General features: G+C 50.2%; 1 protein-coding gene across 1 annotated transcript in view; it reads left to right on the plus strand.

The window, feature by feature from the left end:
- HCN4 (hyperpolarization activated cyclic nucleotide gated potassium channel 4) overlaps window positions 1-25732 on the plus strand; it is a gene marked incomplete at both ends in the record, with an annotated part of 105338 nt that overhangs the window by 66185 nt on the left and 13421 nt on the right. The window contains 5 exons of the mRNA XM_084268312.1: window positions 231-392; window positions 9007-9225; window positions 20324-20470; window positions 21996-22236; window positions 24469-24633. Of these exons, the coding sequence (XP_084124438.1) occupies window positions 231-392; window positions 9007-9225; window positions 20324-20470; window positions 21996-22236; window positions 24469-24633 (934 nt within the window). The remainder of the gene's footprint in view (window positions 1-230; window positions 393-9006; window positions 9226-20323; window positions 20471-21995; window positions 22237-24468; window positions 24634-25732) is intronic.

Raw genomic sequence — 25732 nt, forward strand, 5'->3', positions numbered from 1 at the left:
TCAATTAGAAGGCAAAATCAAAGGGCAAGAGGGGCGAATGATTAGGATTTTGTATTTTAGTTTTTAATCTGTTTTTCAGCCGGTTCTGCTTGCACACTGTGGCTGACCTGAGCTGATGCAGCCTTTTCTGTTACTTTAGCAAGGTTCTTGACCCTGATACTGCGTCTAATTATGTTGGGTTGGTTATTTGGGGAGCTGCCATCTCATCTGCTCCCTGTTGGCCCCTGCAGATCTTCCACATGACCTACGATCTGGCCAGTGCAGTGGTGCGGATTGTGAACCTGATTGGGATGATGCTGCTGCTGTGTCACTGGGATGGCTGCCTCCAGTTCCTCGTGCCGATGCTGCAGGACTTCCCCGATGACTGCTGGGTGTCCCTCAACCGCATGGTGGTAAGTACCCGCCTCTGCTTGCTCGCTCCCCGCCCTTAAACCCAGCCCCCCATCGGCATCGCCATCCCAGCACCCACCTCCCGGCGCTATCGGCATCCCCCAGCTTCCCATTTCCCCCCAGCTCCTTCGAGGGCCTTCCTGGCCAGCAGGCACTTGGAACGCCTCGGCCCGTGGGCATGGAGGCTCCTTGGAGACACTCTCTGAGACAGTCTGGGCTGCAGAGCAGGAACCAGCCCCAGCTGCGAGCTGCAGAAGGCAGGAGCCGGGCTCCCCCTCCTGACAGGAGACAGCGAAGAGCAAGGATGGAGGCGGGTTTGTGCTGGGAGCTGGGCAGACCGAGCCTCAGGCAGGAGGCAGAGGGGTCCTGGAGCCGGAGCTGGGTCTGATCCAGAACTCCCGCTGCTGCTCCCTAGGAGACCGTTAAGCCTTCTGGCCCATACTGGCTTGTACGGTCGGTCGTCACCCACCCTTCTCCCTGGGGGGCTCCCATTAGAGTGGGCTGGAGCAGAGCCTGCCAAGCCTCAGTTCAACCTCCTGCCATGGGCTCAGGAGCCAGATTTCCCAGTAACACCCCAAGCTGTGCTGCTCACTCTGCTGTTTGCAGTGAGGGACATTTATACCATATGGGAGATGCAGGGAGTTCGTGGTACCTTTCAACCATCTCACTGAGGATTCAGGATCTTTTATTCAAAGGGACAATGTCCAGTTGATTAAGCAGCAAAAACTGACAAAGCTTAAAAAATTGCCTCTTATTGCAGCTCTTAACCTCCAGATTCCCCCAGCCAATTTCTTCTTTTTTTAAAAAAAATAATAATAATCAGGCACTGGGGCAGAACAGAACAAATGTAGAATGGATAAAAGAACTGCCAATTTGCCATGCCTCCCACATGCAGAGCTGTGGGCACATGCTGCCCATGCCTGAGAAGAGGGAGCATCCATGGAAAAGTTGTCTGTTTGGTGTTTATTTATTCATTTCTTTCCTCTGCAATAATCATTCACTTCCTGCTGTTGAAAGGTGCCAGACTGACAGTTCTGGAGACTAGAGCATTTATTTATCTACAGCAGAAGAACAGCCCATGCAGCAGCTGCCTTGTCTTCCCCCATGCTGCCTTTTTATTATTTATATGGCAGGAGCAATGAGAGATCAGGGCCCTATTGTGCTTGTGCTGTTCAGGTTCAAAAGGACATACAGAGAGCTCAGACATGCAGACAGGAATCATTCCCATCCGATGAAGTGACTGGGCCATGGTGTCTTTGCAGCAGGTTTGAACTGTCTTTCCTTTATCCTGACATTTAGGTGGAGGCTGCTGTCTGATGGCAACAACTTCTCTTTGCTTTTCCCACCCATCCCTGGGGGAAGAGGTGGAAGCTAGGGTTGCAGGTTTACAACTGAGTGGCACACTCAGCTCTAAGGCCAGCAGATGAAAGCTGCAAGGAAGAGCCAAACCAACCAGGTCTGCTGGTAACTGGTGCATGGAAAACCTTCACAGGCAGTAACCAGCAATGGCAGAGACACGTGGAGAGAGGAAGAACAATCCAGTGGCTGGAACACTGACTGAAAGTGGAATTCCTGGGTTCAGTTCCCAACATTGTTCTGTGTGATTCAAGTCAGACAGGAGGCTCAGAGAGTTGTTCTCCTTCCCTGGGTACTTCTGAGCAAATGCTGTGATGGTGGGTATCCCAGACAGTCTGAGAGACCCAGGGTTGTACTGAGTAGGATGCACAAGATAATGCACATCAGCTCCTGGGCTCCTCACTCGAGGCTGGAAAGCCAGAAAGCTGCTTGTGTGACCCAGCGGGACGAAGAGCTGTGAACACCCTGGGCTCAGAGCCTGGGGAGGAGGGAAACAGAGCTGAGCCTGTATCAGTGGAGCCAGGCTGGGATCAGAACCTATAAATGGTCACCAAGGTCACTATGCAGTGAAGGGATGTCGTCTCAAAAGGTGGCAGGACACAGGACAGAGGAAGGAGAGATTTAGCCCAGGCACCCTTCGTAGCAGCAAGACTGGTGAGAGGGGGAAGGATGCATCCCATAGGAAGAGGCCTTAGAGGAGTCTCCAGGAGAGGCAGAGTAGACAATTTCTATCCAGAGCAGAGCTTTGCCAGGCAAAGACTCCTGCTGCACTACTTGTCTTCCCAGCCTTGATAGCCTGTCCCCAGCCTTGAGAGCCTGTGAAGCTGGGAATTAAACTTGCCTTGTGTGATTTTTGCCACTGATCCTCTGCAGCTAAATCACCTTTGCTTCTTCCACCTATTAAAAGTGAAAAAAATAATTAAAAAACCTCTGTGACTGTCTCACAAATGGAGCCTCAGGAAACTGGTGTGAAGAACTGGAGAGATGGTTTTATGCCCCACCTATAGTTCAAGTGGCTTCCACTCCAGAAGTTGTGCAGGAATAAGCCAGCCCCAAAATAGCTTGGTTTTAGAACTTTTAACACAGAGAGTAATTAGTTCTTCTGGAATCAGATACTTTCTTCTCACAATAAGCTTCTGTCCTCTAATCTCTTGAGAAGATTTCCAGATGTGTCACTGGGACCAGTGGTGGATGTGGATAGCATGATTAGTGTAACAGTGGATGGGTAGTCTACAGTGGTAATAGGAGAGGCTACTGAGTCAGGAAACCAGTACAAACTGGTGGCCTGGGCTGTTCTCAGGCTTTGGTGCCAAGATCTTGATGGTTTTTTGCAAACAGCTCTGTTTGAGAACTGTGATGGACAAGGGTGGGAGATGGGAGGACAGGACTGCTTCTGTCTCTGACAGAGAGTTGGAAGGTTGGATTTTGGAACATTCTGTACTGACCTGGTCACAGCTTTGAGGAGATAAATACACTTGGTGCACGACTGGCCTGATTACACACAGGAGACAGAAAGTTGGGATGGAACCACTGTAGGAAAAAAAGGAATCTTCTGAAGTCTGCAGCCAAGGGGAGCTGAAAGTGAGGTGCCACATGCTTTGGAGGCTTTCTCCTTGATTGAGTATGCTGCCTTCCCACCCCTCCAGAGTTTCCCATGTAGCCACCTGGCAGCCCATAAAACCAGCTCTGATTCCGACGCAGCAGGGCAAGAAGTTTCATCACCTCCCATCTGCTTCCTAAAGGTTTGATCTTCTTCCAAGGGATCTGTGAAGAGTCTGGTCTGGTGGTGCCAAAACCATATCAGGGGCTTGATAAATCCCTGGGTCCAGTTCGTCTTGGTGTTTTCAACATGCGCCATGTCTCATCTTCAGCAGCTGTAGAAAGAGTGAGTCTTTGTATGACTTGCTTCTGAACTGGCTCTGGAGCAGCAGGGAAGGATGTTTTCAGTATTAATTGCTTAGCCCCAGTCTCAGGGGCTTCAGCAGCAGCTTCCCTACAGGGCCCTTTATTAAAAAGAGGAAGGCTGGTGAGTCAGCTGCCAAGCGGCGTGTGTGCGGGCAGCAGCATCTCCCCAGCCCCTTGCCTGGCAGCTCCTCATCAGGGGAATCTGAGCTCTGCCCAGACCTGAGAGCTGCAGGAAACACGTGGCTCACTCCCTTGGGTACTGTGCTGAACTGATAAACCCTGCAGGGAAGGCAAATATCCCCCTGTCACATGCAGCCACCTTGCAGAGGGAATGCTAATCGTCTCCCCTTTACCAAAAGGAGGAGAGAAGCTTTCCTTTGGAGCTTGAACCCCCCTCCCTGCTCCCCAACATATTCTTGTAGTGGTGTTGATAGAAAGGAGGAAGAGAAACGGGGGCAGCATGTGTTGTGGGATGACAGAGGAATCCTGCATGGGTCTCCTGTGTAATTCCTAACTCCCCCCAAGCCTCTGGTCCAGCACATCCCTCCTACCCTCACTCAGCAGGCATATGAAGCTAACAGACTCTCATGTTTTATACAGTGTCAGGGAGCAGCAAGAGGAGGGCTGCTCCATGGTGGAATACGAGCCAGGAGCTGAGGGTGACCCCTACACAGGCAGTGCTCTCACCAGCTGGGGCACAGCCCTACCAGTGAGCAGAGCAGATGTGGTGATAACAGGGTCCATGGACCATTCCAGTGAAAGCAGGGTGGCAGTCATGTCCACAGGCCAGTTAGGAGCAGCAAGAGATGGGGTCAGGGGCAAGGCTGGAAACCAGGCTGGAATGTATGTTCTGGGCTCAGGGCTGGGCACCCAGCTTGGGCAAGGTCTTGGTTTCCAGGCCTGAGCAGAAATGGAGCTCCAGGAATGGTGGGTGCATGGGTGGGGGTCTGAGGCAAGGCTGACTGGGGCAATTAAAAAATACTGGCACGCTCAGAGTCCTGAGAAAATCATCTCTCTTGTTAGGTTAAGGCTATGCAAAGCTCTCCCTGGATATAAGCCCAGAACAGGCAGGTTCCGTCCGATGTGAAGGTTGACCCATCATCTCCATTTCTCACCCTGCTATTCTTTTCCTTTAATTTAGATCCAAGGTCTGTTTTCCCTGGCCAGCAGCTTAAGTGCTGTCCAGGGGAAGGTGATGATGTTCAGAGGCCTCATTTCACAGCTTGACCTAAGTGGTGTGTAGTAGCAAACCCTGAGTAACAATTCTGTGGTCAGATAAGATCACTGCTGAGATAAATGTGGGAGTTCACAAGATTGAAACACACCCTTTCACTGTGAAAAGTTAGTGGTGTGAATCAGGAGTAACATTGTGCCCATGGACTATGCCCCTACCCCAAGAACTTGCCAGTACATCTCAGTGTCTTTACTTCTCTCTCTAGTCTTCTCCTGTGAGGGTTCAGTTAGGTACATTCACATGTGCATCAGACCCAAACCAACCTGTAAGACACCATACTCTTCCTTGACGTGCTTGTGTAAGGCCCTGCAGAACCCAGCACTGCCTTTGAAGAGTTCCAGGAGTGTGTCTCCGAGTATTCAGGGGTGGATCTGAGCAGAGGCATTGCAGTGCAGACACTAATCCCAGAGAAACCCTTCTAGTCCTGCCAGTGTGGATGTTAAAAACAAGCTAGTTTGAGAAATCACTTCAAAGTAATTTTAACTGCCTTTTGCAAATGCTCTTAGTGCCTGGCATGTGTCTGAGGTAACATCCCTCTTGACTATGCTCAAGCACAGATCTGTAGCTCCATTTTAGCTTGCTTTGAGATTTGGTTAATGAGGAGTCATTTTCTTTCTGCAGTTTAAGGCCTCCTTTCCCTACCCTAATGGGCCATTTTAGGCACTCTGGTCTATTTGAAGCAGTACAACCCTCCCAGTGTGGGGACTGGCAGAGTGGTGTGTGGAGTGTGGGGGCACAGCTCTCATGGAAAGAAGCTGTGTCACCATAAGGCACCGTGACACTGGGAAACTCCTGTCCACAGGACATTCAGGACCACTGCTCCTAGTCTGGCTTCAAGCACTGCATTCTCACCTGCCTGCTTACTCTGTGAAAAACAAAAGAACATTGAGCAGACCTAAGAACTAAAGACCTACTGAGCCCTGTAAGCAGAGTCATCCCAAAGCCTGTGCCCTGAGGATCCAGGGCTCTTTACAGATGCTCAGAGAGCTCAGATGTTTTCTCCTAAAGGTAATTGCTCTGAAAGGTTTCCCCTTCATGGAAGTGCCTCTCTTTCAGCAGTCCTTGATCTCTTCTCCCAGCAGACCAGGTTGCTCAGGATGTTTTTTTCAACACTCTGTGTTTTCCTGCAGCTCTCACCCCTCAGCCTGTCATTCCTCAGCCGTCTCCTCAGTGTGGCACGAAGCAGGCTGTCCTCACAGGGAGCCGCGCTGCTGCTGGGAATTGGGGTTGTGACTTCCAAGTGTAGAGTTCCCAGGGAGCCAGGAGTGTTTCTGCAGGCTACAGGGGCTCAGCCGTGTTGGATGTTGTAGTTTTGGATGACTAATTCCTACAAAACACTGGCAAGCTTCCTCGTAAACAGCCCTCCTGAGCAGCAAGGTGCTGAAAGAATGGCTTTTAAAACTTGAACCTGCCTGATACCCAGATGTTCCTCTTGGGCTCTGATCACTTGTGGCCATTAAAGACCCTGGCAGCCAGTTTCCTGATATATCCAATTCCAGTTCAGCTGTTCTTACTCTGTCTCCCCAAATTCCCTGGTTGAACTCCTGGCACACTGAACTCAGAAGGCAGCAGCATTTCTGAAATGTCCAGCAAGAAATGCCTGCATTGGAAGGGAATTCATTCAGTGAGGAAGGGATGGGGTGGGACACCTGCACTGCTGCCTCTGTCCCCGTGAAGCTGGGAATGTGCTGCCCGTTTTTAGGGGTGAAGCACCATTTTAAGCAAAGGTTGGTCAGGTGTGACTGCTACCTGTTGTCTCAGGATAACTTCCCTGCTGAAGCACTGACAATAGATGAGCTAAAGCTGTGGAGTTTACAGCATGTGTCTTGCTGGAAAGGGCAGGGACCACGGCTCTGTGACTGCTGGTGCTGCAAGGCTGAGGGACACATGAACAGTGAAGATGCAGAGATGCCTGTGTAAGGTGTGTGAGCTGCTCAGTGCCTTCAGAGGTCAGATGTTGCTCTGCAATATGACACACAACCTGAATGGTGAAAAACAGACCCTTCCACACTTGTTTGGCCAGTACCCTGGGAGCCACAGCATAGATATGGGTGAGGCAAAGGACGGAGCAGATGCCCTCCTGTGGTGCTCACACCTCAGACAGGACCTGTGGTCAGACCCTTCTCGCTGCCCTGTACAGGCAGCAGCGTGCAAATGCTCATCGCCCTCATCTGTAGCTGGCTCCCCTTTTGGCTGCTGCTCTTCCCACACTGGAAACCAGGAGTAGGGACAGCAATGGCCACATTGTCTCTCTCTCCTTGACTCAAGGGTAGTTTTTTCCAGTGCAGGAGGTGAAGAGGTTCCTGCTTTGTTAGGGAGGTGAGCCCAGACAGGCTGGCGCCAGCGGGGACCAGCTGCTTCTGGGGCTGTGATTGTGCTGCTGCTGCCATGTTGCCTCACTGTCACTTGTGTTGCTTTGCCCTGCCTGTTGCTTTGTGACCCAGGCCTGTCTTGCATAACGTAACACAACACGGCCAGGGTAACGCTATCGCCTGTCTTTGTCCATGTGCTTATCTCCTAACCCAGCACTAACACTCTCCAGAGGTTCCAGCTCCTTGCCACAGCTCACAAACAGCATCAGTACCCTTTGCTTCTGGTTACTACTGCAAGCTTACTGAAAAATTTCCATCAACACTAGTGACACTCAGAGAGCTGTTTGCAGAGAGGTCGTTGCCCGTCCACCTGACTGGGATTAGATCCCTCCAAGGAGGTGTCCAGTGAACTCCAGAGCTCCTGTTGTAACTAGTCACCGGTGCCAAGGCTTCTGCAGCTCTCTGAATGGAGTTTACAGAAGCATTGCTTGTCTGTTTGACAAGCTACAAACCAGGCCTTCCCTCCAATGACCTTCCTAGTTGCTGTGGTGTGTGTATCTGCAAAGCTACAGCCACAATGTGAACACCTTCCCTGGCACAGAAAGACGACTGCTGAACGTACAGATTACGTGCTGCACTGAGTGTCACTGTAGCAGGGGTGTTTTATCAGGTACCTGGTAATAGAGTGTGTGATGACAGTGCATTTACTTCCCAAGGTTTTGTGGCAAGGACTTGCTAGCATCTAATACCTATGGGATAATAAATGCACCTTGAGCTGTTCCATGAACTCAGGCTAATCAGAATAATCATGAAATTCAGGCTGTTTTTTTCTCCCTGTCCTATGATGTAATTGCTGAGGTGCATCTTGTGTTAGTTGCAGTGGGAGAGCACAGGGTGTCCGAAAGAAGCCGTTGACTTCAGCTGGCTTCTCACGTGGTTTAGTGCAGCTCTCACATGAGACCGTTTGGAGTTTTCACAGCTCCCTGAAAAAAAAGCCCTGTTTTACACTGAGAAGAACTTGCTGTCTGGAAATTATCACCTGAAGTTTCTGCCCTTCCCATCTCTTCAGGTAATGACCAGAGATCCTGACCATTTCCTAAATTGCTGGGGAGTGATTTTCCCCACTCTAGGATCTTGCTGCTGGCAGCCTTGCTCGGGCTGTCTTTTACCAGGTCTCTGTTAAAGTCCATTTCCCAGTGGTGTAATCACTTGCTTCAGCTCCTTCTCCCATCCATGGGTCATTTTGAAAATATCATAGAATCATAAAATCATAGACTGGACGGGGTTGGAAGGGACCCCAGGGATCACAGAGCTCCAACTCTCTGCCACAGGCAGGGACACCAACCTCCAGGCCTGGAGCTACACAAGGTTGCCCAGGGCCCCAGCCAACCTGGCCTTGAACACCCCCAGGGATGGGGCACCCACCCCCTCTCTGGGCAGCCCCTTCCAGCCCCTCACCAATATCCCAGTGCATCATTTCAGTTTATCCCAGGTTTCCAGTGTGTCAGACTGTCTGGCTTCCTTTCTGGAAACTTTTGCTGGAAAGAATACATGGAGTCTGGAAAAACCCTGGCCAAAGTCAGCTGATGTCTGATGACTACACTGAAGCTTGTTGCTTTTGTTTGTTTGAAATCAAGTGTGGCCAGGACTGTGAAGCCATCAAAGAGTTACATTGCTTGTTTAACATACAGAGGTGCTTTAAACGTGGACTTTTGGGTCTAACGTTAGGGATCCTTTTCTGAAATGTGTTCATCCCAGAGAATGTCCTGTCCCACTGCTAAAGCTTTGTCTGTCTATCTGTCTCTTCAGAATGACTCCTGGGGGAAGCAGTATTCCTATGCGCTGTTCAAGGCCATGAGTCACATGCTCTGCATTGGGTACGGGCAGCAGGCGCCCGTTGGCATGTCAGATGTGTGGCTCACTATGCTGAGCATGATTGTCGGTGCCACCTGCTATGCCATGTTCATCGGCCATGCCACAGCCCTAATCCAGTCTCTGGACTCCTCACGGCGCCAGTACCAGGAGAAGGTAAGGACTGGGCTTTGCAACCCTCGTGCGCCCCAGGGGCGGTCTACATGCTGTGGTGGAGGAAGCGAGGGCTCTCAGTGACCTGAGTGAGAGACACGCGGGGCGGTGTCGTTGTTACCAGGGCAGATCATTGGTAATTCATACTCCTCCCTTCCCTCAGACCCTCAGGAGGAAAGAGATGCAAGATCAGATGTATAACAGTAGGGCAAGCGGGTCATTTTTGTTGTCTCTGACTGTCTTTTTAGATCAATGTTATCAATGTCACTGCTATCTACAATTGTAAGTCATTTTTTCCTTTCTGAGATCTCCTTTCAAATCCCCAGTGAAGGTTCCAGAATGTGCAGCTTTTGTTTAGCAAGTAGTTTCTTTAGAAGGATCTGGATTATTCACTTCAGTGCCCATGAGTGAAACTACACAGCAAACCCCAAAGCACAGATCCAAGCTCAGGAGCTCCCAGGTTGCTATCCAATTCATTGCACAGTTGTTGAATTGCATAGTGCAGGGTGCAGAGAGAAATGTCACAGCTGCTTGGGTCACACCTGAGGCAGCTGTAACTGGTGGTGGTGGGCTTAAGGTGGTGCTGTGAATCTGTTAAATGGTAAGGGGCAAACGGGGTCAGCCACCATGATTGGGCTGGAGAAGGGTAACTCATGGAACTGTCTCTCCATGTCCTCAGTATATCGCTATCCATACAGTGATATTTTGTTATTGAAAGCAAAGAGGCTGCTGGTGCACCCATACTTCTCCCTCTAGGACATAGACAGGCAAACACCTCTGCCTTCAACTTCTGGTTGAGTCCTGTTCTCCACAGAACAGGAGAGCTAATTGAACAGTGACTGTGTGCAGCTAAGAGCAAGGACCTGGGTGGCTCCAAGGTGAGGAAGGGACTTCACCACAAAGAGAGCAGGTTACTTGCAGGCATCAGCAAAAAGTCCCCTCAGTTAGTAGGGCTGTGGATACAGCAGGCAAGGAGGTGTTACAGCCAGGTCATATGGCTGCAGTTGATCTGAAGATTCAGATGAGGAAGAAGAGGTGCTACCATTGTTCTGACCCTGCCCAGTGCAGTCGGATTAGGTGAAAGGGTAGCTGGTACTCACGGGGGGTAAAGCATGGTGAGCATGCACCAGCTGGGTGAAATTGAAGATCAGGGAGAAGGTGGGAGAAAGGATTTCTTAAATGGCAGAGGAACAGGTCTGAGATACAGGAATTACAGTGGTGGCCCCAGAAAGCCCTTGCTGTAAGGCAGAGAGTGAAAGCAAAGTCCAGAGGCTGAATCACACTTTGAAAACAGGGAAGATCTCAAACCACAGCTGGAAGGAAAAGGGAGAAAAGCCCAGGAGAAGTGTGGAGGACCGGGGTGCAGTTAGAGCACTGAGCTTTGTGTAGAGTTTTACCACTGCGTTGCAGATTGGCTGGACTAATTCTACTTGAGAGTAAGGCATGCCAAAGAGAAGGACACTGCAGCACCAGGAATGCAAGCTGATCAAATCCCTGTATGCAGAATACTTATTCAAATGTGTTTGAAGTAGCATAGAAGTCAAGGACTGATTTGCAAATCCAACCACCTGGACAACCTAGCCTCAGCCAAGCTTACACCTGCACGACTGGGCACTACGTGTTATTTTTTCCACAGCCAGGTCTGAAGACAAGGGCAGAACTTGACCCTGGAAGTTGGATTCCAGGCAGTGCTCAGGGAAATCAGGCACCAGTAAGCCAACAGGGACTGTGGCTGGGGTGGCAGGAGAAGTGTGAGATGTTAAAGCCTGATTAGAATGAGGAGATGTAAATCAGAGGGTTAATAGATCCAGGAGAAAAGCTTTGTGACAGAAGCAGAGTTAACAAAGTGTGTATTTCATGCCTAGCAGTTAAAGCCAATTCATTTCCCAAGGTATTCTCCTGGGAATAAAGCCTCAGGGACTGACTGGTTCATTTTCCTCTTGCAAAGGGCACAAACCATGGCCTAAAAACAAATATGTATTTACTTTCTGCGTTCCTTAGCACTTGAATAGCCATGATTAAAATGAGGCTGCTGGGTGATTTGCAGCCCTGCAACTCAATTGAGTTCAGTGCTCCTGGGACAATGTGTCTGTTGAAGCATATGACAAGCAAAGAATCTCCACAAGTTTGGAGGGCGATTGGTAGAAGCTGGTGACAGTTTAGAGACCTCTGCAGAGTACACCTTTCAGCTGCAAAGAGGGCTCTGCCTCTCACCTCCGCAGAGGCTCAGGCTACAGGGTCTTTAGCAGCTGTTCTGGGAGTCCCTGAAGAAAGGGGAGATGGAGGGGGGGAGGGAGAGGGGACAGCAGAAATAACATAGGAACAGGGCAGGTTGTAGGTAGGAACTGTACTGACGGGCTTTGCTTGGTGTAACCTTCAGGAGGAGGTTCAGGAGTGAGTTTGTGGTGCGGTTCCAGGTTGTCAAGTCTCTGCCAAACCAACTTGTTCTTCCCTTGTACAAACAGGGCTTTTGAGAAGAGCCAAGATGTGCTGTCTGCTTGCTTCAGTAGCAAGCCTGTCTCTCTCTGGGTTGGATTCATGGGACATTTGGCCACTCAGTCCCTGGCCTGTCTAAATCCCCTGCTGCAGCACCTGACTTGGGGCTATACTGGTTTCAACAAGACTGTATAGGATCCATGAGGTGGTAGGAGGCATGGAGAGTTTGGAGAGGGAAGTTGTGCCGTCCAGCACAGTGTAGTGCTGAGGTTTCTGAGTACAAGGGGAGAGTCCCATGCAGCACAGAGCACTCACACCAGCTCAGGCTCTGGCACTGGCACATCTCTCATGTCAGTCTCTGTTGAAAAGCTCCGAATCAGAGTAGCTCTTTAGATCTGGCACTCTGAAGTGACTGTTTGATTTCCAGTCCCAGAGGCAAAGTTAGAAGGGACCTGTCTGTCCCATCTTCCATTGCAGAGTGTGTTATGCCCTAAATTACTTGTCCATGGTCACAGAGAGGGTCAGTGGCAGGATCAGGAGCTGCCTCTTATCAATTAACCTCAATCTGGTGTCTAACTCCAAAACATCTTTGCTCACAGGGTTGGTGTCATGTGACAGAATATTATTACAAGTTTGTGCTGAAGGATTCTGATAGAAAAAAATCCCAAAGTCATGTTGTACAGTTGTGTTTTAGAACTGAATTGGTCTGGCAGCTCTAACCAAAAAGGAGAAGCCTCACAGCCCTGTTCTCACCCAGTGCTCCCTGCCACTACTCTCCACTGCACCGCCTCACTCTTGTGCACCACCTTTCACACTTCTCAGACCTTTACTGAGCTGATTTCTTCCTCTGGGTCAGTCTTCTGCCAGGTTAGTGGGTGGAATTAGCGTAGAGTCTGGTGAGTGCCAGAGCTGGTGGAGCAGGTCCATGGGCAAGGGCAGAGGCACAGGGCCCTTTTCAGCTGTGCTTGGATCAGCTCAAGCCTTAACATTTGAGTTCATTGTTGACTGTGAAATTACCCCACAACCTGTGGGAACTGTGACTCATAAGAGAGGAAGAGTGTTACCTGCCCAGAGAGGAATAAACTCCACTGATGTGCATGTTATTTTCCTGCTTTTTGCAGGTTCCCCTATTAATTTCTTTCTCTAATCCTAACGCTCAGCTGGGTTAATATTTCTGTCAAGTCATCACACACAGACACACACTTCTCCTCCCCAGCAGCCTCTGTAACCTTGAGGCTTTTGGGAGCGGTGCCTGTGCTGCTCACTGCAGCCCTGCTCCTTGGACAAGGCAGGGAGAGACTCTGGGCTTCACTTTGCCATCCCAGCAGGACACGAGCAGTGATGGGCATCCTGTGGGGAGGCTCAGCTCTCCCGTGTTACCCTTGCAGGTACGTAGGGAAGAATGGCTGGTGAGAGGTAGGAACTGCTGCTGTCAGCGTTGCAGGGCCTCCTAAACCACAATCTCTCCAGCCAGAGCCTCATCTCTCCTCAAGATCTTTCTGCTACGCTGGCATTCTCTGCTGCTCTCTGCATTCAGGCCTTGCTCCTCCTCCCTCACCAACCACTGCTGTCTGAATTATCTAATAAACCCCAAGTGACTCTTGTTCTTAAAATACATTCTGAAACTGGGTAGATACTCACATATTCACTCACTGTTACTCTGCAGAAGCACCTGCTGCAACACAGTTGCATGGGGACAGGCAGGTAACAGTAAAGAGAGAGTGACTATAAATCCTACAGAAGCACTAATGATATTACCTCTCACTTCCTGAAACAGCCCTGCTTAACATCAGCACAGCCTTTCTTGTCACAGTTTTATCCCATGGTCTAGCTACTCAAGCAAAAAACCACTTTGCTGTCCAACTTTCAACATCTCAGCCCTGAATCCAACCTAGAGTAATTGGGGGAAATGTAGTAATTTTAAAGGTTGAAGGACAACAACTGGAACGTCCCATTGTTGGAGACAAAGCAGGTGTCACACCAGTGTTTGGTAGAGGGGAAGTGAAGCATGGCCATTGTGCCTGTTTGCTAGGGTGAGAGTCTGTCTTCTGGGCTTAGTCAGTCCTTGCCCTTTCTCTGAAACCAGCAGGATAGAGTCTTATGAGGCAGCAGGTTTAAGAAGTGATTTGGTTTTTTTTCAAATGGTATGTAATTAAACTGTGGAACTCGCTGCTGCAGGGTGCTGTGCGGGCCCAGAGTTTGCTTAGCCTCAGAATATTTAGACCAGTTCACATCAGGAAAATATTTCAAAGGTTATTGAATGCTGAGATGGAGATCCAAACCCTGGCAGTGGGTATCCCTAATCTGCTTTTGTCAAGAAATCTAGGAGAGTGTGGCCAGGAGCTGCATTGCTGGCTGCCTGTTTTATTCTTCCTCCTCTTCCTCAGAGCACCTGAAACCATCAGAGACATACTCCAGGTGAGCGGAGCCCGACCCTTCCTGGCTACTCCTTGCTTCAGGCTGGTTTGGTGTTCTGAACTGCCTCCAAATGAATGTGTGCAGGGAATTCGGTGCAGAGATCCTAGCTGGGGTCCTGGATGCAGTATAATCTCATTAGCTTGGCAACATGCCCTTGCTGATTAGCCCCCTCCACCCCTCCTTTAAGCAGAGCTAATTAACCCAAGCGCAGCACTGTACGGCAGCTGTATTAATTCTTGTGGCTCCAGGGCTGACTTAGCCAGTGCTGCCTTGGGGACAACACAGCACAGATGCATTAGGATAACTAGTGTCAGCTGCTCTCTTAACATGCAGTTGGGCAAAGACTGCCATCATTCCCACACCTACCCTGCCACAAACCTGTCAGGCAGGAGATTTCACCTTCATTACCACTCTGGACAGGATTTGAAGTGCCATTCCCAAGATGATCAGTCTCCGATGCCTGTAGGTTGTCTGGTGGCATTCCCAGATTGCTGGAGTCCAAAGGGGTGCTGTAGAAGGCCCCTCCTGAGCTAACATCTCAGTTCAGGAAAGCTGCAGAGCTCTCTTACTCCTCTAGTAATGTGTGTGAAGGAGACAGTAGGGAGCACGCAGCACTCTAGAAATTAAAGGTGTCTGGAAAATTTAATCAAATGCAAAATTTAATCAGATTTCCTAATTGGAAAAAGTTTGAAGAGCCTGGCTTTATCCTGTTGTGACTGCACTAGTTGTGTGTTGCCTCAGTCTGTTAAGAGATGGCCTGAAAACTATTATGTCCCATGATACTGCCAATCAAAGTATTTGGGGTTGATAACAAGGCCTATAAATGATGTGCTGCATTGATTGTGTCTGGAAGTGAGGGCCTCTCATGTGCTGGGCTCAGTGTCTCAGCACCGCCTCCAGGTAGTTTTTCCTGTAACTGGGACTGGGTTTTCTGGTTGGTTTGCAGTCCAGAGTCAGCAAGTGAAAGGAGCAAGGTTTAGATGCAGCTTAAGTTAACAGAAGGGGTCCAACTTCCCCTCTCTGCCCCCAACACATTAAAGAATGGCTGGAATAGTGAAGGGTGCCCCATGCCCACCTTCTCTGCATGCCACCCACCTGTGATAGTAGGTCCAAGGAGGCTGCATCCTTTTGTGGGCTGGCCCTCTGCTGGGTGGGGCTTTGGACCAGATGACTCCTAGAGGCTCCTTTTGACTCCAGTTTGAAGTCCCTAAGTGCTTTCAGGCAAGTCAGATTTGGCAAGGATGGCTGGTTTAGGACTGTGCTCCCAGTGCTGCAAGGCAGCTCTCCTTTTACAGGTGCCACATCCCCTCAACTTCAGCAGAGTGTCTGTGAGCAGGAGGCTCTGGAGCAGCATGAACAACGATGTGTTCAGTTCAGCTCCACCAAAAAAGCAGAAAGTCAAATGTTTACGGTTATTTAATCCTTTTCACGAAAGAATCCTGAGTCAGTTACAAAATGGAAATATTTTATGAATGAAAACCTAATGGTTCCTTTGAAGAACATGTCCTCCAGCTGTGCATGCAGTAGTGACCAGTGAGCATGGAAAGCAGGCAGCTCGGTGCCCAGGTACGTGAGCGTGTCCATCTCACGGGTGGCAGTGCCAGTGTGGAGCGTATGGCAGCGCTGAAGGGCAGGGGTACCTGGGGTACCTGCAGCACCCTCTCCATGCTCACACAAAGGAGGGCAGGAGGGTGTCAGCAACATTGCCGTGCCTTTGGGGCACATCTGTACAGAAGGAGAAGCAAAGCTGCCATGTAGGTTCCCTTCTGTCAGCACGTTTACGTTGGGGAGTTGTCTTGGTTTGCTGTACCAGAGATGCTGTGGGTGTAGCAACATCTTATTTCTGAGAGTGGAAGCCAGACAGAGAGTTCTGTTCTTTGAGCAATGCTGATGGCAGCCTGGTCTGAGCAGTATGTGCACGCACAGGTACTGTGTGTGTGGTCACAGGAAGGACAGTGCTGTTGCCTCAGCAGTGCTGCCTATCCCAGTGTGGGATTTCAGGCTTCATTATCAGTTTTGAAATTCATTTTGGCACTTGAACTGCAAATAAATAAATAAATACATCATAATGCGAAGAGCTGAGCCTCCCTGCTGAGCCATCTCTCCTGGCAAAAGGCTGCTCCCTGCAATACTGATTTCAAGTTGCACAGACTCACTGCTCCCTGTTCCCCATCACCGGCCTTTGTCTGGTGGCAGATTTTACCTCCTCTCACTGACTCTGCTCTCCTGGTGAAAATAATGTTGATCTCTTTTTCCCCATCACGCCTCCAAAGACGTGGTTCCAGTGCCAGTACGTGACATCTCCAATATACCCTGTGATACGAGTTTCACAGTGCTTAATGAACAATCAAAGATTCATTGACTAGATCCAGAAGTTCCCTGTGCAGGACTACTGACTTAGGCTAGGATGTGACCTCTCAAACCTCTGAGGCATTTCCCAGGCTGGACTTAGTCATGAAAAACAAGCTGTTTCTCTAGCCATGGTGTACACTGTTGTATATAACCCACTCATCCTTGCACCACCTTACCACAGGATTAGAGGTTAGGGCTGAGTGCCTCTAAGATGCTGAAGAGCATCGTTCCCCTGCCGTGGGGTTCCCTGGCTTGTGCCATGGCCACTGCAGCAAAGCAGATGCCAGGAGGAAGTAAACAACTGTTTCATCAGGCTTATAATTGACCCTACTCGGTCTGTTGATGTCTTGCAACCCAGAAATAGGATTGTCCAAAGCATAATCCCTGTCTGAATAGGTACTGATTTGGAGGGGGAGGAGTCAAAGAGGTGTCAGTGCCAGGACTGGGGTGGGAGCAGCTCTTCTCAGATGCAGGATTGGTTTTATATTTAGGAGTTTGGCCTTTGCAGTCAGTGATTTATTACTGCCAGAGAGAGGAGGAGGATTCATGATAGAGATTGAGGGCATGGAAAGGGTTAAAAATACTGAGTTCCCTTTGGACTGTGAGTTATCTGTGCTTTGTTAGAAGGGGAGGGGAGCGATGAGACAACTAGGGAAAGTGGCCAGTTATGGAAGGAAAAATACTCAGCTAAATGGCTTCCTTTTGATATATTAATACCTCCTTCAAGGGCTTATTTGAGGAAAAACAGCCTTAAGAAAATGAGTTAAGATTTAAATGGACTCGATTGTCTTCAGAGAGATTTAAATAATTCCTAAATGAGTCTTTTTAGTTGAACTCGGAGAGACCACTAATCTCTGTGTGTTCCTCTGAGCGCAGGTCAGGCTGAGGACATGGAGACGAGTAGGGAGACTGAACAGACAAGTGGAAGGGAGAAAGGAGGCAGAAGGGGGCTGTTGGATGAGGCCTGGCCACATCTGAAAGGACCTCAGAGGGATGCCAGGGCAAGGGGGCACCAAGTGGCTTTAGAGAGTGCCAGGTCTGCACAGTATCGGGGCTTCCTTAAAAAAGGAAGACCTGTGAATTCAGGGTTATCAGGCAAAGTCTTTCCCCCCCCATTTACTCTGCTCTGGATGTCCACCACACGATCACCCTTCCCCTTTGCTTTGTCCCACCGCTGAGTGCTGCTGGTGAGCTCAGGGGAGATCTCTCCTAGAGCTGAGCAGACACACGTCTGTCCCACTGCACTTTGAAAGGCCCTTCCTCATGCAGCTTTCTACTGGCCTTTTGTTTACTGGCTAAAGATGCTTGACACTGCAAGAGCAATGGCCTGCAGGCTGGCCAAGCAGCCCTAAGGAAAGGGGAAAACCTCCCCTTGAATCTTCCTTTTTTCAGACAGAGAGAGAAGGGGCTGGCGCTTTCCTTCCTGAGCACCTCTACAGACTCCATCTCTACACCAGGGAGAGTTAAGAGCCCACAAAACTCTCCAGCTGGCGTGGCTGAGGTGGTGTGCCACTAGCAAAGACAAAAGATCTAAGATGTGCAGCTCTTTTTAAATGTAACAGAGAATTGTGGTTTCTTACTTATGATTTTCTTCTGTAAGGATGCTTTTAATTTGTGCTCAGCAGTAGGAGCTTTCGCTCCAGTGAAGTAAATTTGCCCTGTTTTTACTCTGAGCTTTATCTAGGGACAGGGATTGTAGGAGAATCCCTAGGGACTTTGCAGAGCAGTAATTTACTGCTCTTTGTTACAGAGCACTACATCCATGTACAGTGGTGAATAAGTGAAGAGTCTGAGTCGCCCCATCCAACCTGCACTTGTGACTCTGAGAAGGTGGGGTTATTTTTCTCAAGAAGCAAAGGTCAGGTAAAGATTGATAGCAAGTGCTTAGGATAGAAAGAAGAGGAGTAGCAGGCAGGTGGCTGGCAGCAGGCGATGAGAGGCATCTTGTGACAGGGGTCAGTGGTCCAGTTCAAGACATTGGGCTGAAACTGAGAGTTAAGGTGATACTTTTTGGCAAATCATTTATTGAACAAAAATACAGCATTAAAACTAGGAGACCTGTTTGTTGATTTAGGATAAATTCAAGAAAATTGAGTCAGCAAAAGCTGGTACCCAATGACTTTCCACAGGGAGCATCCTGCGTGTCCCGTGTCCGGTTTGCCAGGTCCCTTGGATGTCTCAAGCGCTGCGGTGCATCTCCAGTGGCAGGAGACATCTCTGTTTGTAGGCACCTGAGCCCAGCCCTTCAACTTTTTGCACTTAAGAGCATAACCTGTAAAATTCCTGACGGGCTCAGACCAGTGAGCTGTCCACATGAGATGCTGGTTTGTGCTCCCGCTGCCTTCCCCATGGCGCTGGGTGCAGCACCCAGCTTAGTGCCACCTGGCACAGCCCTGCCAGTCTCCACAGAGCTTCAGCCATCCCAGTGCCAGTTCTCTGCCTGGCTCCCAGCAGGGAGGTGGTGACTCGCTTGACTTTGATGGTGCTGTAGCGATCATGAATATTTAGAGGCAGCTCCTCTGCTGCTAGCTACAGACAAAAAGCTCTGGAAATGCCAGGAAACCCCGAGTGTCCCCTCTGCCACCTTGGCTTCTTAGAGTAATTCCTTCTCCTCTCTGGTGCAGATCAAGTTGTTAGCATGCAAGGCAGTGCCAGCACAGACTGTACTGAGAGCAGAGCAACGCTGGGGTGTGCAGGGGAGGTCTGTAATGAGCAGAAGTTTGGTAATTAGGCTCTTCAGCACAAGCTGCAGCAAAGGGACATTCAGGGACACATTTATTGGGGAGAAGAGGGGAAAGAGGGATGGCAAAAGGGTTCTGTTGGCCTTTTGACAGAATTGTATTCTGTACTGTGTGCCAGTACAAAGGGAGGGAGTATGACCGTAGCAATGCACACACCTTCTCCCTGCAGCACCTTCAAGGCAAGTGGACCCATTTACAGCCCTGTGCCCTTGAGAAAGTGTCATTTATTCACAGAAAGCACCATTCATCCCCAAATTCTGCTCTGACACCAGTCAGAGTGTGCCCTTGTATTCCCCTCAAAGTGACATGGTGGAAATGCAAATCATTAGAGAAGATGCTGGTTAGACAGCACAGGTGCATGGGGCCAGAGGGATCCAGCCAAGGGGGGAAGTAAACTGGGACCTGAGCAGCCCTAGGTGGGAAAGCAAAGGTGCTGTCATAGCAGGGCAGACAGGAACACAGGAGAGGAAAAGCAGGTCACGGGTACTGCAGCTTCAACCAAATGACTTGGATTTCTGTCTCTGTGTGTCCTGCAGTGTGTGAGTATGAACATCCGAGGCAATACTGTGCTCTGCTACTCTGTACAGCCCCCAGGGCAGTGGGTTTCTGCTCTTGGCTGGTGCCTCAGGGTGCTGCACATCACTTACTGGTCAGAGCCCAGCTGCCAGGTCATACAGCCTGGCTGCCATTCTGCTGTGTGCTGTGGAGGAACCTTCTCTGGAGGTTATTTTCTTGCTCTCGTTCTGCGGGGGGTTTGGTCTGTCTTCACTCAGCACTATTTCCTGAGAGGACATTCCCAGCTGAGGACTTCTTACTCATCTCCACTCCCAGCTTTTGCTGTGTGTGATGGGGAGAGGAGGCAGATGGGCTGCTCAGCATCCTGGGAATGAGGAGTTGTCTTCACAGTGTCACTGGCTGAGGATAAGCTTAAAGGTTAAAACAAGGGCCAGCTGTTTGGGGAATGTAACAAAGGTGTTTGCAGACTCCCCATGTGTTCAGACAGTTGCTCTCTCCTGCACCAGGTTTATCTGCCAGGGCCTGGCTTGGCGTGAAGGATGCAGGTATGGGCATGGTCTAGCCTGTGTTTGTCTGTGAACAGGCACTGTTTGCTGCATGGCTTGGTAACTCCTTCTCTTCTTCTCTCCCCTGGGCAGTACAAACAAGTGGAACAGTATATGTCCTTCCACAAGCTCCCCGCGGACATGCGGCAGCGCATCCACGATTACTACGAGCACCGCTACCAGGGCAAGATGTTTGATGAGGAGAGCATCCTGGGAGAGCTGAGCGAACCCCTCCGAGAGGTGAGCAGAGGGCAGTGAATGGGCCATGCATGTTCCTGTCGGCTTTGGCAGCTGTGGAGTTCCTGGTTTGTTCTGTCCCAGTGCTTTGCAGAGATGCCATCAGCTGATGGGGATGGTGGGAGGCCAGCTTTCCCACTGGCACTGCCTGTGTGTGTACTCTAGCCTCATGCCCTGCAGAAGCACAAGCTTTTGGCCTTTGCAGGACTCTTGCCTGGGTCTGTTAGTTGTGGCAGCACAAGTGATGTCTGACCTAAAAGCAGTGGGAGCTGCAGTATACAGGCATTGCCACCCACTCAGCGTGCAAGTAGGTTCATCTTGGCACCTTTGAGGCCATGGCAATGGCATCCACTTCCCCAAAGAACTCTGGCTCTGGAAGTGCCTTGCTATGACCTCAGACTCCTGCAAGCCCCTTTCCCTCCCCACACAAACATGCACTGCTTCCTGGCATGGCATCTCAGTAAGCTCCCACCTCGTGCTCCCTAGCATTAATTATATATGTATTATGTATTTATATAAACCTCTGATAGTGTGCTGACCTCATCTGTGCCCCATCCATCAGCTATACCAGCCTGTAGAATTGAAGGAGGAGCCTTCACACTCAAAGGAGTCTTTACTGAAAGCCCCCTTCCCTAGCTGAAGCCTAGTGATGCAGGCTCTCCCTAGTACAAGCCTCCAGTAGAGTCCTGCCCACACCAAAACCACTTTTCCTTCTCTCTTCCTCCCCCCAGTAATGTGCTGAGGTGGGTTACTCAGTGTCACTTTCTGCTGCTGAGTCTGAGCTGACACGGCGCAGAGCAACTCGTGTGCAGTGGGAAGTGCTGTCATACCCTCCGAGTGACACCAAGGCACAGGAGGAGGCACAGTCCCTGTCTGCTCTGTGACAGCTGAACAGCTGAATTGGGTTTTCTTCAGTGGAGGTTGATGATCCAGCCCATGCTTCAGTGACTGGTGGGCACCTCTCCCTCCCCTCTCCTGACACTGTCCCCATCTGCCCAGGATAATTCTTTCTCTGAGCACCTTGGCACATTTGCACTGTTTAACATCTCATTGACAAGCAAGGGCAGCAGAGAATGTGGGGCTGCCAAGGTGAGTTAAAACATTCTCCCAGCTAGGAGCTTTTCCATACAGCATTTCACCAGTGCTGTGTCATTCTCCCACAGTTCAGGGCTTCCTGATGGAAGAGGTAGATTGTGTGTATTTGGGAGGCTGGGGAGGTTGTCCCTGCGTGGAGAGGAAGTGTATGAACACAAGCAGTGAAGCATGGTGTCAGGTTGTCAGCTCCAGCTTGCACTACTGAGTGTTCTGAGCACCCAGACCCCATTCCAGCCTGCACTGGGGGAGACAGTCAAAAGGAACAGCATTTTTTCCCCCCACACTGTGCAATGTACACATCAAGTGGGGGATCTTCATGGGTTATTACATGTTGACTAAACATATGGGTGTGTCTTTTCTGCTCCTTGTCCCACCTTTCCTCTTCCCTCCCTGTTCTCTCTCTTTCTCTCTTCTGCATCACATCGTGGTTCAGGAAATCATCAACTTCAACTGCCGGAAGCTGGTGGCCTCCATGCCCCTCTTTGCCAACGCAGACCCCAACTTTGTGACCTCCATGCTGACCAAGCTGCGGTTTGAGGTGTTCCAGCCCGGCGACTACATCATCCGGGAGGGCACCATTGGCAAGAAGATGTACTTCATCCAGCACGGGGTGGTGAGCGTCCTCACCAAAGGCAACAAGGAGACCAAGCTGGCAGATGGCTCCTACTTTGGAGGTGCGTGTTAGCCTGTCACCCTTGCACAGCCACACCCACACAGGGCTGGCAGCATGTGGGACTGATACACAGAATCACAGAATCTCCAGGTTGGAAAAGGCTTTTAAGATCATCAAGTCCAACCATTCCCATCCCAAGCTAAACCAGATCCCTGAGCACCTCATCTCCTCATCTGTTAAACACACCCAGGGAAGGTGACTCAGCCCCTCCCTGGGCAGCCTGTGCCACAGCCCCACAACTCTGCCAGGGAAGAACTTTTCCCTCCCATCTGCTCTGACCCTGCCCTGGGGCAGCTTGAGCCCATTGCCCCTTGTCCCATCTCCTGTCCCCTGGCTGAAGAGACCATCGCCCACCTCTCTGCACCCTCCTGGCAGGTCAGTGGAGGTGGGGAGAAGGTCTCCCCTCAGCCTCCTCTTCTCCAGGCTGAACATCCCCAGCTCCCTCAGCCACTCCTCAGAGGATTTGCCCTCCAGCCCCTTCCCCAGCCTGGTTGCCCTTCTCTGGACTCACTCCAGGACCTCAATGTCCTTCTGATGGTGAGGAGCCCAGAACTGGACCCAGCACTCGAGGTGCAGCCTCACCAATGCCCAGTCCAGGGGCACAATCCCCTCCCCAGACCTACTGGCCACACTATCTCTGATACAAGCCAGGATGCCATTGGTCACCAGACTCCTCCTCCACCCTCTGTCTCTGTTCATCTTACCTGTCTTGCAGCTTCCCATATAGTAAGTGGTGTAATGGGAGGTGACTGGGACTCATGGGCAGTGCAGGAGTCTGAATGATAAATGAGAACAAGATGGAGAAGGAAAGCTTAATTCTCGCCAGTTCATTTCTTTTGGCCCCAAGCAAACGGACAGATCTGTGAGGCTCAGAGCCTAAGGGAAAAAATAGAGCATTCTGAGTTCTCCAGGCACATTTATAGTGCTGCCTAGTCCTGCTGTCTGGCATCTATCATCCAAGGTACTGTGTGAACATGGGGAAAAGACATAGTCCATCATCTCCCCAGCCTGTGGCTCAGCAAAATGTCATGAAGGTGGGCAGGCAGCAGTAATGTATGAGCAGCAGGGCTCTGGAACAGTGAAACTAGTATGAGGCCAGGAAACACAATAAGAGAAGATTTAGGGGGTCACTGTTCAAAGTAACACAGAGACACCCTTTCTGTCAGAGCCCCATAGAGACCTCACTGACAGCCCAAGACACAGTCCTTTGGTAGATGCATGTTTCAGTACAAGCACTGAATGCCTACTGAGAGGGGGCAGAATGAAACCAGCCTTTCCTTCCCTTCTATAAGGGTTTTTCTCTATTAAAAAGTCACTGTCATGTTTTTCCTGGCCTCTTCTTAAACTCTTAGTTCCTGTGAAACAACCTGTCTGCACCCACCTGGACTACATGGATTTTGCATGTCCTTACCAAGTCAGTTCAGTTTGCTGGGAGCTGGAGTTACAGTGCTGGAGAGGGGATACCTTGACTGACAGACTTCATGGAGCTGCCGGTGACACTCAATGTGTATTACACACCATATACACACCCACAGCCAGCACGGTCCCGTAGGCCTCATTTCTGTAGGAAAGCAGCCTAATAATGCACTTGTAACCTTGTAGTAATGCTGCATTTATGGTAGGGTCAAGGGCTTTCTGTTCTGTAACAAGCTGAGCATCCTCCTAGGAGTAAATGACTGCAGCGTAAATACACCAGGAGTTGTTAGGGGCTAATTACTTGGCTTTCCCTGACAATCCATAAGCTTGTGGCACATCTACAAAGAACTTGGAAAACTTCTGAGGTGAGAAATGTTCTGGGTGTGGGGATCAAAATTACTGCCAGGCACCAAGGCCACAGGTCAGCACAGAACCTTTCCTACAAACCTAGAGAGAGAATTAGCTTCAATGAGAGCACGGCTTGACCTTCTGATCCCAGTGCCCATGAGGAGCTGGAGAGAGACAGCTTCTCCAGTCTGAATGCACAAGTGGTATCTTTGATAATCCACTGTAATAAAACTTGTCTGGCTGATTAGATCAGTGGAATCCCTGAGGTGTGACTGTGTGTAGCAGCTGCCACAACTGAGCCCCCTGTGAAATGTTGCTGCATCTCCAGAAAGTTACCACTGTTCATGGTCTGAGCAGGTAGAGTCTGGCTAGAGAGGAGCCTGGGTGGCTTGCAGGACTGCCTGTGAGCACCAGGTCTAGGGGTGGTGGTGTCTGTCCCCCTGTTCTCAGGCTGGGTCTGTCGTTCCAGAAATCTGCCTGCTGACGCGGGGCCGGCGCACAGCCAGCGTGCGGGCCGACACCTACTGCCGCCTCTACTCCCTCTCGGTGGACAACTTCAACGAGGTGCTGGAGGAGTATCCCATGATGCGGCGAGCTTTTGAAACCGTGGCTCTCGACAGGCTGGACAGGATCGGTGAGTAGAATGTGTGAGCGTCTCCTTCCCACTACCTGCTGCCCTGGTACCCTGTCTCCGGGCTTGGGCCTTGGTTCCTTTGCTGGAGTTGTGAACAGATTCCAGCCTGTCTCTCCTTGCTTGACTACTGCTCCTACAAGGAGCCCGATTCGCAGTTAAATCCACATCCTTCTCTCCCACACATGCACATTTCTGCCAGCTTCTGCCTCCAGTCGTTTCCAGGAGGCCTTTGTGCAGAACTGAGGTCTGCAATCTGAGGCCATCAGGGCCAAGCTGGTGAATTCGCTGGGGTTTGAATTTTAGCTTAGAAGGTGTAAATACAGAACTGATAAAACCCCTAGCCTCCCCCTGCCCAAAGGAAACAGAGTTAACCAAGGAGTGTTACTGGATTATAAGAGCTCATAGTCACCCATCCCAGGATGCACTCCTGTCCTGTGGGAGACATGACCTGTGCTGCAAACACCCTTGTCTAGGTAGAGAAGACCAGGATAACATCCCCTGGTCACGACTGACACAGAGAGAGTCAGTGATTTATGCAAGGTCATGCAAGAAGCCTTTGCAGGGCTGAGGACCGAGCATTTCAGAGTCTCAGTCTAACTTCTTTGGCTTCTTATTATACATCTCTTAAAACTGCATGCATTTTCATTGCTTTTCAGAATGGAAAAGGTCAGTGCAGGTCTGAGTACAATGCAGAAGGCGAGGAGGATAACGGGGTGAGGGAGGTAGGGAATAAGCTGGCGTCCCAGCAAGGGGTGCAGTGCCTCTGGGGCTTTTCATACCAGGAACATTGTATTCTGTGCATCTCATTACCTGCTTCAAATCAGAAAGTGTGACCCCTGAGGAAAAGGTTATGAGCTAAATATGTAGAGTTTGGCAAAGCCCATGCTAATGAGGCCCTAGTGTAAGTGGCAATAGTCCCATCACTTGGGTTATTTAACTGAACAAATGGCAAAGAAAATGTAACATCAGGCATAACCAGGCGTGGGCCAGCCTGGCTTCATCTCAGGCAACTTTGGCTTTAGGTGCTCAAAGCCACTCAGCTTCCTGGGCTGATGCTCTCTGTGACTGTGTGTACAGGTGGGCTGGGTGTCCTGTGCTC

This window comes from Gallinula chloropus, assembly GCF_964237585.1.
Source record: "Gallinula chloropus genome assembly, chromosome: 9".
Lineage (NCBI taxonomy): Eukaryota > Metazoa > Chordata > Aves > Gruiformes > Rallidae > Gallinula > Gallinula chloropus.